This window comes from Psittacula echo (assembly GCF_963264785.1).
Source record: "Psittacula echo genome assembly, chromosome: 16".
NCBI lineage: Eukaryota > Metazoa > Chordata > Aves > Psittaciformes > Psittacidae > Psittacula > Psittacula echo.
Window position 1 is genome coordinate 271,714 of NC_137752.1, and position 13,283 is coordinate 284,996.

The window sequence follows — 13,283 nt, forward strand, 5'->3', positions numbered from 1 at the left end:
GTTCCGCCATCCTCTCGCGAGACGTCGCGCCCCGTAGATATTTCCCGGCAGGCTGTGCTCGTCCTTTCTGCCTCGTAGCCCAAGATGGTGAGGGGCCGCGGGGATAGGGTAGGGTAGGGCTCTTCCGCCGCCATCCGCCGCCATCCGCCGCCATCCCTGCGCCGGGGGCCGGCGGGGAGGACCGCGGGGGTGTTCGGTAGCCTGGCGAGGGGGGTGGAGCGGTGCTCGTGCCCGGCTTGCGGTAAGCGGGGTGGTCCGGGGAAGGCCCAGTCTGGGCCTCCTCGCTCGCAGCGGAGCGCAGGGACTCGGGACTTCTCCCAGCTCGGGCCGCATCGTTTCTCCCCTTGTGTGGCTGATCCCGGGCTCTCTGGCGGGGGCCTTTTTGGGGAGCGCAGGACTGCGGAACGCCAGTGGCTGCCCGACCGAGGGGATCAGCACGCGGGTTTAAACGGTGGCTCTCGCAGGGAACCTCGTAAACCTTCTGAAGCCAAAGGGAGGGGTTTGCGCTCTCTGGAAGAGTAGGGCTGGGCTGGAGGCTGCCAGGCTGGAGTCCGGGGGACTGAAAGCTTTTGAGTACACAAGTATTGGAAGCAAAAGAAGAAAGGGTGTGTTCGTTTCTTGCAGCCGAAAGGAAAGAAGGCAAAGGGCAAGAAGGTGGCACCAGCCCCTGCTGTAGTCAAGAAGCAGGAGGCCAAGAAAGTTGTCAATCCCCTCTTTGAGAAGAGGCCCAAGAACTTTGGCATTGGTGAGTGAATGTTCGGGCAACTCACTCAACCGGGGGTTTTGTTAATAGATGTCGAAATTGTAAACAGGCATGTATTGTAATTAAGCTGTGGAGTGGAGACAATGATAAAGGCACTTACTTTGCTGCTTGCAGTTAAGTGCTGGCCTTCATTGGGGCAGTTATGTGATGGGTAGTTATGGCCAATGTGCTGTTTCCTGTACTGCCTGGATTCATTCCATGGTTCTGTTGGGATTAATCTTTCGTTTTTCCATGTGGTATGGTAACTCAGTTCAAGCTTCGGTAGTGCCATCTTTGTACGGTGTGCAGATGATGTGAAAGAATATTTGCTATCTGAATGATAGTGCTGACATATCACCACCAAGATCTCTGATGCACTCGTGCCTGTCCCATGCTGTTGCTCTATGGCTGTAGAACAGCTGTGCATTAAAGGGTCTGTGTTTCCAGGACAGGATATCCAGCCAAAGCGGGACCTCACGCGTTTTGTGAAATGGCCGCGCTACATCAGGCTGCAGCGCCAGAGGTCCATCCTTTACAAGCGCTTGAAGGTGCCTCCTGCCATTAATCAGTTCACTCAGGCTTTGGACCGCCAGACAGGTAAGGATGTGCCACGTGCAGTTGTCTTGACCTGGGTCGTTGATGGGATTGCTTCAGAGGAGGAAAGAAACTGAAATAAGACGTAACTAAGGTAAGCTGGGGAGAATCTTTGGAAGCATTTTAGGGAGGCTTTAATAGTGACAGGGGTGATGTCCTGGCAAGCTGCTGTCTGAATTCGTTGGCTTAAGTCTTGATGGCTGCTGTGTACCTTGAAAAAGGATATAGAAAATACCAAAGCTCCCACTTAAGGATGCAAACCCAGGCTTATCTCAACTGCATGTTTCCATTGGAGGCCGTTCTTCTAGCTTGCTGCAGAACCACCTGCGGGTCTTCATCTGAATAAACATGTATTTTGAGCCATGTATGGGTGTACAGGCCTTGGGGGAATACAGGCATCCTGCAGGCCAACACTGAAACAGGGCTTCAGTGTCTTGTGTGAGCTACTTAATTCTGAAGTAAATAGTTTTTTCCAGGTGCTAGTGTCTATGCAAGAAATTTTTGACCTATGTAGAGCAATTTCTTCGTAGGTGTAATAGAAGTTGCTTGCTTTAAAGGAGAAAGTGCACCACATTTAACTGTAATTGCTGAGGGGGTGCACAGGCATTTCCTTATCCAAAGGGTGAAGGAAGGAGCTCATTGCCAGCAGAGGTGCATGCAGAGGTAAATAGGTGCTCTGGAGGTGCTCCACTCTTGCACTGTGCAGATGATGCTGACCTTTTGCTGTCTAAATACACTTGATGACAACTACCAAGATCATTGATGCACTTTAGTATTTTAAAAAGTAATGCTTAGCTTTTCGGGCTGTGCAGCTGACCAGTGGATGTTCTCTTCCAGCTACGCAGCTTCTGAAGCTGGCACACAAATACAGGCCAGAAAACAAGCAAGAGAAGAAGCAGAGGCTGCTGGCTCGTGCTGAGCAGAAAGCTGCAGGAAAGGGCGATGCTCCGACTAAGCGGCCACCAGTTCTCCGAGCAGGTAACTTTGTACATGGACTTGAGACTCTGAAAAGAGTCTCTGCTTCAGCCAGGCAGGACTGGACAAGCTATTGCAATGATGTATGAATTTCTTCACCTGATCTCAAAGTGAAGAGCAAAATAGACGAGCTTTTTAACCCTGAGCTTTAGCAGATTGTCCAGGGAATATCTTCTGAGTGGATGTGGAAAGTTTTCATAACTTTCGTAATGCATCTGCTATGGAGTTTGAGCTGGTTCTATGAGGCTGACATGAAAGCTCTGAAAAATGGACTGAGTGAAATCAAAGCTTACCTGTTCCTTGTTTTTCAGGTATTAACAGTGTCACAACTCTGGTGGAGAACAAGAAGGCTCAGCTTGTAGTTATTGCCCATGATGTAGACCCCATTGAGGTATGTGTACTTAGCTAGTATGTCTTACAGGCTACCCATGTAACCCAGGCTGAGGTCAGAACTGGACTTGGGGTGAAAATGCATTTTAGAACAAAATTATTGTGTGGAAAGGGAGTGCATAAAAAATACATTTACCAGCACTAGAATGCGTATGCATGTTTGTAGTTGTCTTGATATTACAATGAGGCTTGGCCCTTGCAGTGATGTGTGAATTTCTTCACCTGAATTAATAGTGAAGAGCAAAACGAGCTTTTTAACCCTGAGCAATTGCCACACCCCAGGCTGATCCAAGGGACAGACAGATGTTCTCCCTCTGTTCTACAGCATGCTCCTTTTCCTTTTAGCTGGTGGTCTTCTTGCCAGCCCTGTGCCGCAAGATGGGAGTGCCATACTGCATCATCAAGGGCAAAGCCAGACTGGGGCGACTGGTCCACAGGAAGACGTGTACCTCTATTGCTTTCACCCAAGTTAACCCGTAAGTGTTCTGTGATCTGAAGTGATTCTCTGTGGTTGAAAGCAGACTGTGGGTAGGCACAGGCTGTAGCGCAAGTGGATAGCAAACCTGTGTCCGTCTAGTATAAAATAGTAAACCTAAGCTGTTACCTCTGTAATGCCTGATACATATGTCCTGTCATCTGAAGAACATTGGACCTTGAAAATACAGATTATTTTGGTTTACCAAAATGAATGGTTACTCTGAAAATGCATAGATGGAACTACTAACCTTAACCTGAGCAGTGCAGATTCCTGAAGTATTGCTACGTGGAGTGGTTAAGCCTTTGCAAATGATGCTTAACTTGAAAAACCACATTGTTATTATGAGCCTTAAATGCTGAGGCAAATGATTTATGGAAAATGCTAAATTGAGGCTCTAAAGGAACTAAAATTGTCACCAACAGGGAGGATAAGGGAGCCCTTGCAAAGCTGGTGGAGGCTGTCAAGACCAATTACAATGACAGATATGATGAGGTAAGATTCTCTGTGCCGCTAGCCTTCTCTTTCATCTTACACTGTTAACATCCCAAAAGCTTTCTAGTGAAATGCAGATTATTTCAGACATAGTGACGTCAACTTAAAGCCTGTTTGGTGTGTTGTACCAAGATTTGCTTATGATGTATGCAGATTCTTTGCCTCAGAGCAGGGTAAACATGAATACTGTCACCAAGTTAGAAGTCAACAGAGCTATCACAGGTCTAGGATTGTAGTAAGGGCAGCAGCTTCTGCTGGGCTTGACTCCATCCCAAATCCGGAAGTTACATGGTGGCTGAATCCAGCACCATTCTTGGGAAAGACTTTTGAACTCTAGTATCTCTGTGCTGCCCAGAAATTTAGTTCACTGCGTGAAATGTGTAAGACTTCCTAGTTGAGGGAGCTCTTCCGTTTGTGCAAAAAGGAGTGGAATTGAGCAGGTTGGTTGAATGGTGCAGTAAGAGGTGGTACAAGGTATCTGACTTGTTCTTGCTTCTTTGCAGATCCGGCGTCACTGGGGTGGTAACGTCTTGGGTCCAAAATCAGTGGCTCGCATTGCTAAGCTTGAAAAAGCAAAGGCTAAAGAACTGGCTACTAAGCTGGGTTAAAGATGTACTGGATGGCTACATGTTTTCTGTACATGAAAAGAATAAACACTCGGATTCAGTTTTGGTGGCCTCTGTTAATGGCAGTGTTCCAGGCAGTGGGTAATAGCACAGTGGCTTTGCCTTACCTCTGTTTGCCTTCATCAAATGATTGAATAGGGCCACAGAAACAGCAGTATGGAGCAGGTATGTGGAACAACTACTCTTAACCACTAGTCCTCTGTAATGATTTGCGTTCTTTAACACACAGTTCATCTACAGCAGCTCAGCTGCATGTACTGTGTGACCATACAGCTGAATGTGCTGGGCTGCTTTTGGCTTTAAGCCTAGCTTGCATATGCAAGTGTGTCTCAATTGAAAATTGCTCCAGTGCATCTCATTATACTTATGACTGGGTTACACTATGGGTGATAAAGGGTGACACTTCATTTTAGCAGACTAACTAGATAGACACCTCATATGGGGAGGTGTCTCATGCCTCTGCCAGGGCAGGAATGGCCAGGGAAGGCAGGTTGAAAGCAAGGGGAAATCTAGACCATCTTGTGTTCTTTCCTTGCTGCTGACTTGATCTCTTGGTATTGTGGGAGGCTGCCATGTTTTACAAGGCTATAGCTGTGGGAGCTGCTGCTTGTTTTCAGTAGCCCTCAGCATGCTTTTGCAAAGCCCCAGGCTGCCTGACTTAACATGAGCATCTGCAATAGCTGTTCTTTTGGTCCCTGTTTGCATGCAAGATGCACAATGGAAATCACAAGGCAAGCACATGAAATCCATCTTTGTTTATTCTGATGCAACTGCTATGAACCACTCCTGACTTCAGGAATGACTACTCAGTGTGAAGAAACCTTTCCATCTTTTGGAAGGTACAGCTGTGGAGAAGTTAAAATGTTGTAGCTTACCACCAGCCACAAAAGAAACACGTATCCTTAAGATGAATGCTGAAGCCAGCTTCCCTGGAAGTCTCAACTGACATGTAAAATTTCAAGTTCAGTGCTTCCAAGCTGCAGCTGAATAATGCTGGTAGGACCTTAGAGTCTGCATCTGTTACTTCAAATGTATTTGCAGCTTGATAGCTGTGCACCTTTACTGCACATGTAGCCCTAAAACTGTGTGCTGCAGTTCTCAGGACTGATTGGCTGCTATCTTCCAGAAAAGTCTGCTCTTGACTGCAGTACAGAAGAGACTTGCTCTTCCCTTCATAGAGGTATCTTCTGTACAAATTTTCTGTACCACAGGAATGCAGTTGCAGCACATAAGCCGTACCTATGAAAGAAAACTGCATTTACACCTTTTCCAGATGAGCTGGACCTTCCTAAGTCTGCTGCAGTGCAAAACCCATAATTATTTCAAATCACCTTGAGGATGTTACTTGGGTTAAACCTTCAGACTATTACAGCTTAAGAGCTCATGCGGTTGCACTGATGCAGGAGCAAGAATGCCAGGCAGAGCTTTACATGCAAGAGAAACTTGTGGAAGGTCAGCCCCATGCTGCCTGGGTAACTTACCAGGTAATGATGTACTGCATGTGCTCATTTCTCAGGCTCACTCGTGTCTGGCCTCCAATGGGCCCTCCGGGAACTGTGCTTCCTGCAAGTACAACAGGAGTTAAACCTATATCTGCACCATGCAGAGCTGTCCTTGCTGTGGGATTGTGAAAGCATTAAGTTAGATTGGATGTGAGTTAGAGGAGCAGTGTCTGCTCCTCTTCCTCAGGTTATGGTATTCCCAAATCAGCAGCAAAGCCAGAGATGTAGGGCAGGCTGCAAGGGGCTAGTTGTGCTGCTCAAGGCATCCACCACCACCAGCACGCTGCTGAGTACGCTGCCATTCACCAGCGCTGGCTGCCCAGCATAGAATGGTTTATGTTGGAAAGGACCTTAAAGCTCATACAGTTCCAACTCCCTGCCATGGACAGGGACACCTTCCATTAGAGCAGTTTGTTCCAAGCCCTGTCCAACCTGGCCTTGAACACTGCCACGGATGAGGCAGCCACAGCTGCTCTGGGCACCCTGTGCCAGAGCCTCAGCACCCTCAAAGGGAAGAGCTTCTGCCTAAGAGCTCATCTCAGTCTCCCCTCTGGCCTTTCCCCTTGTTCTGTCACTACCTGCCCTTGTAAAAAATCTCAAAGTTCCTTGTAGGTCTCTATAATCTTGAAAATAGCAGACCTAGCAGAGTACACGGACAAAAACGCAGTACCTTGCTGGGCTTGATTTTAAAGGTCTTTTCTAACCTAAATCATTCCATGAGTCCACCTTTCCAAGTGCTCAGGGGAAATAACTAACTGAGCAGAAAGGGAGTGAGATTGATGGAAACTGGATGTGTGGTGGGGTTTCTCTGTGACTTACTGAAGTCGGCATCGAGAAAGATGGGCTCAGCACCTGTCACCTCTGCCATAGCCTGCAGGTCCCGGTAGTGCCAGCGGTTTTTCTCAATGTTGTTTTCAGGCACAAAAGGTTTTCGGGTTTCTGATAATCTCACCACCCCAGTGAGATCAATTTCATCTTCAATCTGAAATGCGAAATGCAGGGAAGAAAAAAAAAAAAAAGGAATCTTGCAAGATGTATTTCATTTTCTGGCATACCAAGTCCTGGTAGAAAAAATTCAGCACTCGGGTCTGGTTATAAAGTAGTTGTGCCCTGCAGTGGGGCAGTGCTGTAACACAGCAGAGAAAAAAAGCAGATCAAGCTCCTTTTGTTTGTAAAAATGTTTGTAAAACACATTTACATAACACAAAGGTGGGAAGAAGAGGTCTGCCTTCTTTGAAAAGCACAATGACTACCATAAGTAAACCCCCATGACACTGAACAAGGCTGCTGCCTTTCTTGATTTTTCTGTAGTGCCTCTGTGTAACCAGGGGGCAGAGAGTAACAGGCCTGGTCCCTGTGTCCCTCTTACCTGTCCCTTCAGCCTGGTCTCCGGTTTCAATTTCTTTTTGGGCACAAATCCTCGGTTGACTAAAATTGTGACTCTAGAATTACATAAAGAAATACAGCTTGTGAGTGGAAGGAAATTCATTGCTGCTGCCTAGAACAAAGTATGAAAGAAAGAAGGAACCCATATGTTTAGTGCCACGTTTTTGTCATCTGAGTGCACATTATAGGGGAATTTAAATACAATTTCAAATCAAGCCTCAGTGACCAAACAGACTGAGATGCCTTTTAAGGGAGAAGGAGCCATTTCTATAAACCCAACCACTATGATTCAGCTTTTCACAACAGAAGCTGTTTGCTCACATGAACCAAGACTTTCACTAACTTACCCCAGATCTGTGCAGTAGAAAGGAGTAATGACATTTGCGCCATTCTCCGGGTGGGACACGAGCCGCATGGCTGCTCTGGCTTCTCGCTCAGGTTCCACAAGTGACCGTGGCAAAATATAGAGCTCCTTGGAATGGTCAAAATGGCCCCGGACCTTTACGGGTCTGTACTCCAACTCCTTCAATTCCATAGGGCTGCGTGGAAAAAGATGAAAATAAAATCATGGCTGCGACAGGCAAATCAAATTAGGGGATTTTACTGTGGGATTCTCCTTTTCCCAAATGGTTCACTCTAGATACAGCTGACAAACAGAAACAAAAGATAAACACCTCATGGAATAACCATCTGACTTAACATTTATTACTGTCCCAGTGAATCAAATTGAGATGCTTATGAGCAGGCAGAATGCAGTCCTTTTCCATGGTACCTGTAATCCACATGCAACTGATCAGCAGGTGGATACACTGCACATATGTCCAGCCAACAGGGAGCATTGCTGTCCTATCTGAGATCATGACACAGAACAACTCAACTCTTTCAAAGTTGTGCCATATGCCCAAATGATCTTAAAAATTTCTCTCATATCTGACACAACTGCCCCCTGCAGACTCCCTGGGGCAGGAATAATTCCCTTGGGACATCACAGACACCAACTACCAAGGCCTCCTTCTCCAGGCAGATTACATACGGTATGAAATACATACCATGTTCTCCTGAACAGACATTCATGCGTTTTACTTGCATTTGCAGTATCCCACAGGGAAGCATTCACTTATTCTTTTACTATAAATAAGTAACAGGATATCTTTCTAATTTGCTCACACATCCTGATTCCCATCAGATTCCTTCATTTTAATGCAGTTTAATTTAGAATAAGCTCATTAGTGCAGGGACCACTTCTACTATCCCCAGCACACTGTCAGTGCTCTGCAGAGAGTGACAGCTTCCATACTCTAATGTCAGAGGGATGGGCTCTGATGTAATTCTTGATGCCAGTTGTGCAATCAAATCTAATTTCCACTTCCGTCGCTGAACCTGAAAGTACACAAACAGAAAAGTAACTCCTCAGGGTGGAACAGAAAAATGCAGTAACCCCAGTCTGCCTGAAAACCTTTGCCACAAATTTCTTGTCAGACCTTGCCTAAAGCAGGGGAATTGGAGATATGAAAATAGAGGCTATTGACTTGAATTTGAGGAAATATTTACACTGAAATAAAAGTGTAAAAAATAATAATCTCTCCTTTAAAGACTTTCAAATGAACACTTGGAAAACAGAAATTTAAGTTAACAGCAGATCTTTCCCCTAAGAGATTTGAACTAAACTGCCAGAGATGGAACAAGCTGACAGTCCTCAAGTGCTTATCTCTTGAAAAAACTGAATATTTATTTGTACCTGCCATGTGCCGAGACAGAATGTGGTCAGAGGGACAAGGAGAAGACCCCATTTGAGTAAGGTATCTTCTCCAGGTGCATCAGCAGCTGTTGTAGAACTTTGTGGTCTGCAGAACCTCAAAAAAACACCTGAGGAAAACAGAATGAGGATCAGGATTTGTATAAAAGAAGAGATGCGAAATTTCTGCAAGAAATGTCACCTCTTGGTGTGATGCTGAAACAGAACAGAAACCCATACCTTACCTTTAGTCTGCTGGACCAGACCAGAACCTGCTTTAGTTAGGGGATAGCCAAAAAAAGTTCTTCTGATCAAGCAGTGTGATATCTACATGAAATATGAAAGACAAGAAAGATCCTTTGTTGTGTCTCTGCTTTGTAGAATTTGTATCTAGATGATATCATTTGCTCAATGGGGCATGAAATTTTGTTTACCCGTGGATTGAAGTTTCATCTGAGCAACTGCCTGCCTGTGAAACACTATTGGTGAGATTATAATAAAATATGCTTATTATTATATTTATATATTATTATATTTATATATTATAATATTATATTATTATATAAATCAAATCGCAGTGATAGAGCCGACCATAGCACAACACATGAGCTTTCCCTTCCCATCCACGCTGTCGGCACACATCTGCACCAGCCTAACTTGGTTTTGCAATAACTGTCAGAGGGGTACCTGCCTTCCGACCCCGCTGGAGCGGCACAGGAACACATTTACAGCCTGTCTGCCGCCGGTTCCGCGCACTTGCAGGACCGCTTCGTCCCACGCAGTGAAACCGGTGCCCTCACCCGCCGAGGGCGGACACCACCCTACCGCAGCCAGACCTCGGAACCCGGCAACCTGAAGGGCAGCAGCTGGGAGAGCTCGGCCGTGCGCTTCCGTAGCGCCGAGCACCGCGGGGGACGCGGCACGGACGAGATGCGGGCGTTATTCGGATCAGCCCGGCCCCGCTCCCCTCACCTGGCCCCGCTCCCCTCGGCCCTCGCCAGGTCCAGCTCCGCTTCGCCCAGCCAGGACCCGCTCCCCCCGGCTCGGCCCCACTTCCCCCAGCCCCACTCCCCCCGGTCCCGCTCTCCCCGCCCCAGCGCCACTCCCTCCGGCCCTGGTCCCGCTCCCCTCGGCCCAGGCCCGGGCCCGGGCCCAGGCCCCGCTCCCCTCTGCTCTCACCCGGCCTCGGCGCTGCCGCAGCACATGCGGCCCCGCGCGCAACAGCAGCCTCCCCGTCGCCATGGCAACACCGCCACCGTTCCTCACGACGCTCACGAGCCTCCGGTCCCGAAGGTCCTGGCGTGGGCGGGCTCCTCTCTGGCTGCTCCACTCTATGGTTCCGGCACCGGAAGTCGGGCCTTCTGCTCTGCCATGGCGGAGCGCGCGGCGGGGCCTGCGGGCGGTGGGGCTGAGGTGCCCGAGGCGGAGCGGCTCTTCCTGCGGCAGCATCCGCTGCTCAGCCTCGTGCAGCCGGGCCGGGTGGGGCTGGAGCCTTGTGGGGGACTGCGGCTGCCTCTCGGAGGGGTTTGCAAGGGGAGGCCGGGGCCGCTTCCCTTGACGGGGCTGAGGGAACCGCGGCACATGGGCTCAACCCAGTGAGCTCCGGGCCCAGAGGCTTTTGTCTCAGTTGGGGGCGCGCCGGGAGAGGGGAGCTGGTGGGGGCTCGGGGTGTGCCCCAGCTCTGGGTAACCCCCTGCGCTTCCTTGACCATGTGTTTCCTTCAGGTGCGGTGCAGGCTGACGGGACACGAGATGCTGTGTCGGCTGTCGGACCTGCAGACTTACACTAATGGCAAGAAGTATCAGCGGCTGATAAAGACAGCCAGAGAGTTTGACTACAGCATGTTTGAGCCCCACATAGTGCCCAGCACAAAGAACCTGTACGTATTCTTCCCCCTGTGTGATATGCTTACGCTTTGTTCAATCTCAGACATACAGCGGTAGAGTTTTACAAAGGTTCCTGAGTCTGTGGGGTTTGGGAGACTGGAAAAGTCTTTGTAAAATATTTATCAACTTTGAGCACAGTCCTTGTTAGTGAAAAGTTACTACACAATAGCAAACTTAAACTCTGTTGCTGGCTCTTTGTTTCTGCCTTTGTCAGACACCAGCTGTTTTGCAAGCTGACTCTCAGGCACATCAACAAGTACCCAGAGCAAGTGCTGTCTCATGTCCAGGGGAGGCGCTATCAGAAGGCCCTAAAAACATGTAAGTAGCTTTTCTGAAGATAACAAGCAGAGGAGGTTTTTTCTCTGAACTTTTGAGATTCCACTAGATCTACATGAAGGGAATCGATCAGTTTTCTTTAGATTGACAGTACAGTGCTGCTGTTGCTGTGTGTGCTCCTCAGCTAGGGAGGAAGATCCCAGGTGTAGGGAGCAATTGGCCTCTAGCAAATACCTTGGAACATCCTTACTGGAGAGGGCAGTTCACTCCTCCAGCACAGGCTCAGTGTAAACGTCTTTCCCCTCTTTTACGGTCTATAGCGTCACTGTAGATTACATGAGTGTATATTAGAGTTGGAGGTTGACTTGCTTTTGAGTTGCATTTAGCACAAGCTAGGAGCTGGGAATGAAAAGGCCTCAGGTGGTAGGGTGGCCTTCCTAAGAGCTGCTCTCTTAGATGAGGAGTGCCAGAAGGAAGGAGTGGAGTACATCCCGGCGTGCCTGCGACGGAAGCAGTGGTGGATGCAGCACCCTGATGACCAAATGAACAGTAGCAGGCAGCCTTACAGAAAAGAGGAATTTTGGGAGCCACAGTCCAGCGATGAGGATGGAGAGGAGACAGACGATAGCATGAGTGACCTGTACCCATGTGAGTGAGAACATCACTATCATCTGTGTCCTGAAGGGAGTTTTTTGAAGGGATTTTCTCCCATTTTTTCTATACTGTTCTTTGTTGCTCACATGCCAAAGGCATGGAGTTCTTGGGTTTCAGTAAAGCTTACCACAACCAGATAAGAAATTACAGTTATCACTAAGTAATAACCAGAGCTGGATCACATAAGGTGTTAGGGGTGGGATCCAGAAACCACTGGGATTTACTGCTTTAGGTATCTCTGCTTTCCTCATTTCCTAGCAAATCCTTGAATCTCACAGAAGCTGGTCAGGCCATGCTGCTTACACCTGAGAGTGTTGCCTGGCTATGGGAGGGACAGGGATGACACCCCAGAACGGCCTGTGCTGAGCAGTCCCCAGAGTGGGGTGAGTGAGAGCACCAGCACACTCCTCATAAACCAGCATGTTTATTTCCCAAGTATTCCAGTAGTGACACATATGAGCTCAGCAACTGGAAGCAGCTTTGACAATTGCTTTTAAGATGTCCTCAGAGTAAAGTCGGGGGGAAGCCTGTGTCACAGAGGGCTGATGCTGAGCTAAGTATTTGTATTTTAGCTGCACTCTTCCCAAGAAAAAGCCCAGCGGCTCCACAAACCACAAAGGGCAATGATGACTTTGCAACAGACAGCGAGGATGATGGGACCAAGCAGAACATGAACAGAGAGGATGGTGGAAGAACAGATGTCAGCAGAGCCAGTGGCAACAAACGGGGAAAGGTGAGAGTCACGCTGCATGCAGCAGCAGGGGAGCCTTAAGCTGGGATCCCATCCTGTATGTGTTTGATCTGTTCCTGTCTGAGAACCAGCAGAAGGTGCAGAGCTACTCAGAATGGCTTTTCCCCATGTGCCAGCCCCTGGTTGTGTCCTGAGTTGTGAACTGCCACCAGCAATTCACCTTGTCTGCAGTCACTAGGATTGTTCCTGCCTGCATAAAGAGGCCATTGACAGGATCCTGCTGCACACTGGCCTAAGAAGAAGACTGAAGCGTGTTTCCCCCCACCAAAGACAAACCCTTTGAAGGCACAGGGTCCTTCTAAGCCCTTTTTCTGCCTCTTGAGGAGCTGGCTAGGTCTTGCCTTGCGAGAGTATTCTTTCTCAGATTGGGAAGGAGACAGATGTTCCCTACATAAAGGTGGACAAACCTTTAACTCTCCAAGGCAGACTCCGAGGAAGGGGCTAGATCCTTTATATCAAACCAGAGAGTTGAGGGTGGGTGCAATTTGGGTTCATCGCTACACAGTGTATCTAATGAAACCAGAGTCCTGTCAGAGAAAGGGATGCAAACTTGCAAGGTAGGGACAGGGAAAGATCTCCTGCTCTGTCAGTTGGTGAAGGAAAGCACACTCAGTTTCTCTTTAAGATGTCTTGAGGGTTTGGAAATCAGCTGATTAACTTATTTTCCTCTACAGAAACAGTCAGGCCCTTTAAAGAAGAAATTCAGGAGTCATCATCAAAAACCCAAGAACTTGAAGAAAGCAGCAAATGGCAAATAAACTTTGTGATAACTACAGTGGTCTGAAGCCTGTTGTGT

The 13,283-nt window shown here is 48.1% G+C and overlaps 3 protein-coding genes across 5 annotated transcripts; 2 read left to right on the forward strand and 1 right to left on the reverse strand.

Moving 5' to 3' along the window:
* The first annotated feature begins 42 nt into the window (after window positions 1-42).
* On the forward strand, window positions 43-4,338 carry RPL7A (ribosomal protein L7a). 2 transcript variants are annotated; one of them, XM_080630721.1, is made up of 8 exons: window positions 43-87; window positions 625-745; window positions 1,190-1,339; window positions 2,174-2,314; window positions 2,623-2,702; window positions 3,047-3,177; window positions 3,602-3,671; window positions 4,175-4,338. In XM_080630721.1, exons 1-8 carry the CDS (start codon window positions 85-87, stop codon window positions 4,277-4,279), a joined length of 801 nt encoding a protein of 266 aa, XP_080486847.1. In that variant the 5' UTR covers window positions 43-84; the 3' UTR covers window positions 4,280-4,338. The 2 variants fall into 2 exon arrangements, with proteins under 2 accessions (XP_080486847.1, XP_080486846.1); XM_080630720.1 differs by having other exon boundaries at window positions 81-108.
* A 712-nt stretch (window positions 4,339-5,050) lies between these two features.
* SURF1 (SURF1 cytochrome c oxidase assembly factor) lies at window positions 5,051-10,399 on the reverse strand. 2 transcript variants are annotated; one of them, XM_080630756.1, is made up of 9 exons: window positions 10,100-10,399; window positions 9,166-9,247; window positions 8,924-9,051; window positions 8,483-8,565; window positions 7,533-7,724; window positions 7,169-7,241; window positions 6,619-6,781; window positions 5,779-5,860; window positions 5,051-5,536 (listed from the first exon to the last, which is right to left on the reverse strand). In XM_080630756.1, exons 1-9 carry the CDS (start codon window positions 10,367-10,369, stop codon window positions 5,470-5,472), a joined length of 1,140 nt encoding a protein of 379 aa, XP_080486882.1. In that variant the 5' UTR covers window positions 10,370-10,399; the 3' UTR covers window positions 5,051-5,469. The 2 variants fall into 2 exon arrangements, with proteins under 2 accessions (XP_080486882.1, XP_080486883.1); XM_080630757.1 differs by lacking the exon at window positions 9,166-9,247 and having other exon boundaries at window positions 10,100-10,355.
* On the forward strand, window positions 10,398-13,262 carry SURF2 (surfeit 2). Its single transcript, XM_080630758.1, has 6 exons — window positions 10,398-10,515; window positions 10,645-10,799; window positions 11,021-11,124; window positions 11,539-11,730; window positions 12,309-12,469; window positions 13,162-13,262. Exons 2-6 carry the CDS (start codon window positions 10,672-10,674, stop codon window positions 13,243-13,245), a joined length of 669 nt encoding a protein of 222 aa, XP_080486884.1. The 5' UTR covers window positions 10,398-10,515; window positions 10,645-10,671; the 3' UTR covers window positions 13,246-13,262.
* The last annotated feature ends 21 nt before the right edge of the window (window positions 13,263-13,283 follow it).

Bases quoted from the DNA above. Each gene is read 5' to 3' on its own strand.
- RPL7A (XM_080630720.1), top strand. From the start codon at position 85: ATGGTGAGGGGCCGCGGGGATAGG. The intron at 1,340-2,173 runs GTAAGGATGTGC...GTTCTCTTCCAG, and splicing joins GGCTTTGGACCGCCAGACAG to CTACGCAGCTTCTGAAGCTG. The intron at 3,672-4,174 runs GTAAGATTCTCT...GCTTCTTTGCAG, and splicing joins ACAATGACAGATATGATGAG to ATCCGGCGTCACTGGGGTGG.
- SURF1 (XM_080630756.1), bottom strand. From the start codon at position 10,369: ATGCTGCCGCAGGAAGAGCCGCTCCGCCTCGGGCACCTCAGCCCCACC. The intron at 8,566-8,923 runs GTACAAATAAAT...GTGTACTTTCAG, and splicing joins TCTGTCTCGGCACATGGCAG to GTTCAGCGACGGAAGTGGAA. The intron at 6,782-7,168 runs GTAAGAGGGACA...TTCGCATTTCAG, and splicing joins AGACCAGGCTGAAGGGACAG to ATTGAAGATGAAATTGATCT.
- SURF2 (XM_080630758.1), top strand. From the start codon at position 10,672: ATGCTGTGTCGGCTGTCGGACCTGCAGACTTACACTAATGGCAAGAAG. The intron at 10,800-11,020 runs GTACGTATTCTT...TGCCTTTGTCAG, and splicing joins GTGCCCAGCACAAAGAACCT to ACACCAGCTGTTTTGCAAGC. The intron at 11,125-11,538 runs GTAAGTAGCTTT...CTGCTCTCTTAG, and splicing joins TCAGAAGGCCCTAAAAACAT to ATGAGGAGTGCCAGAAGGAA.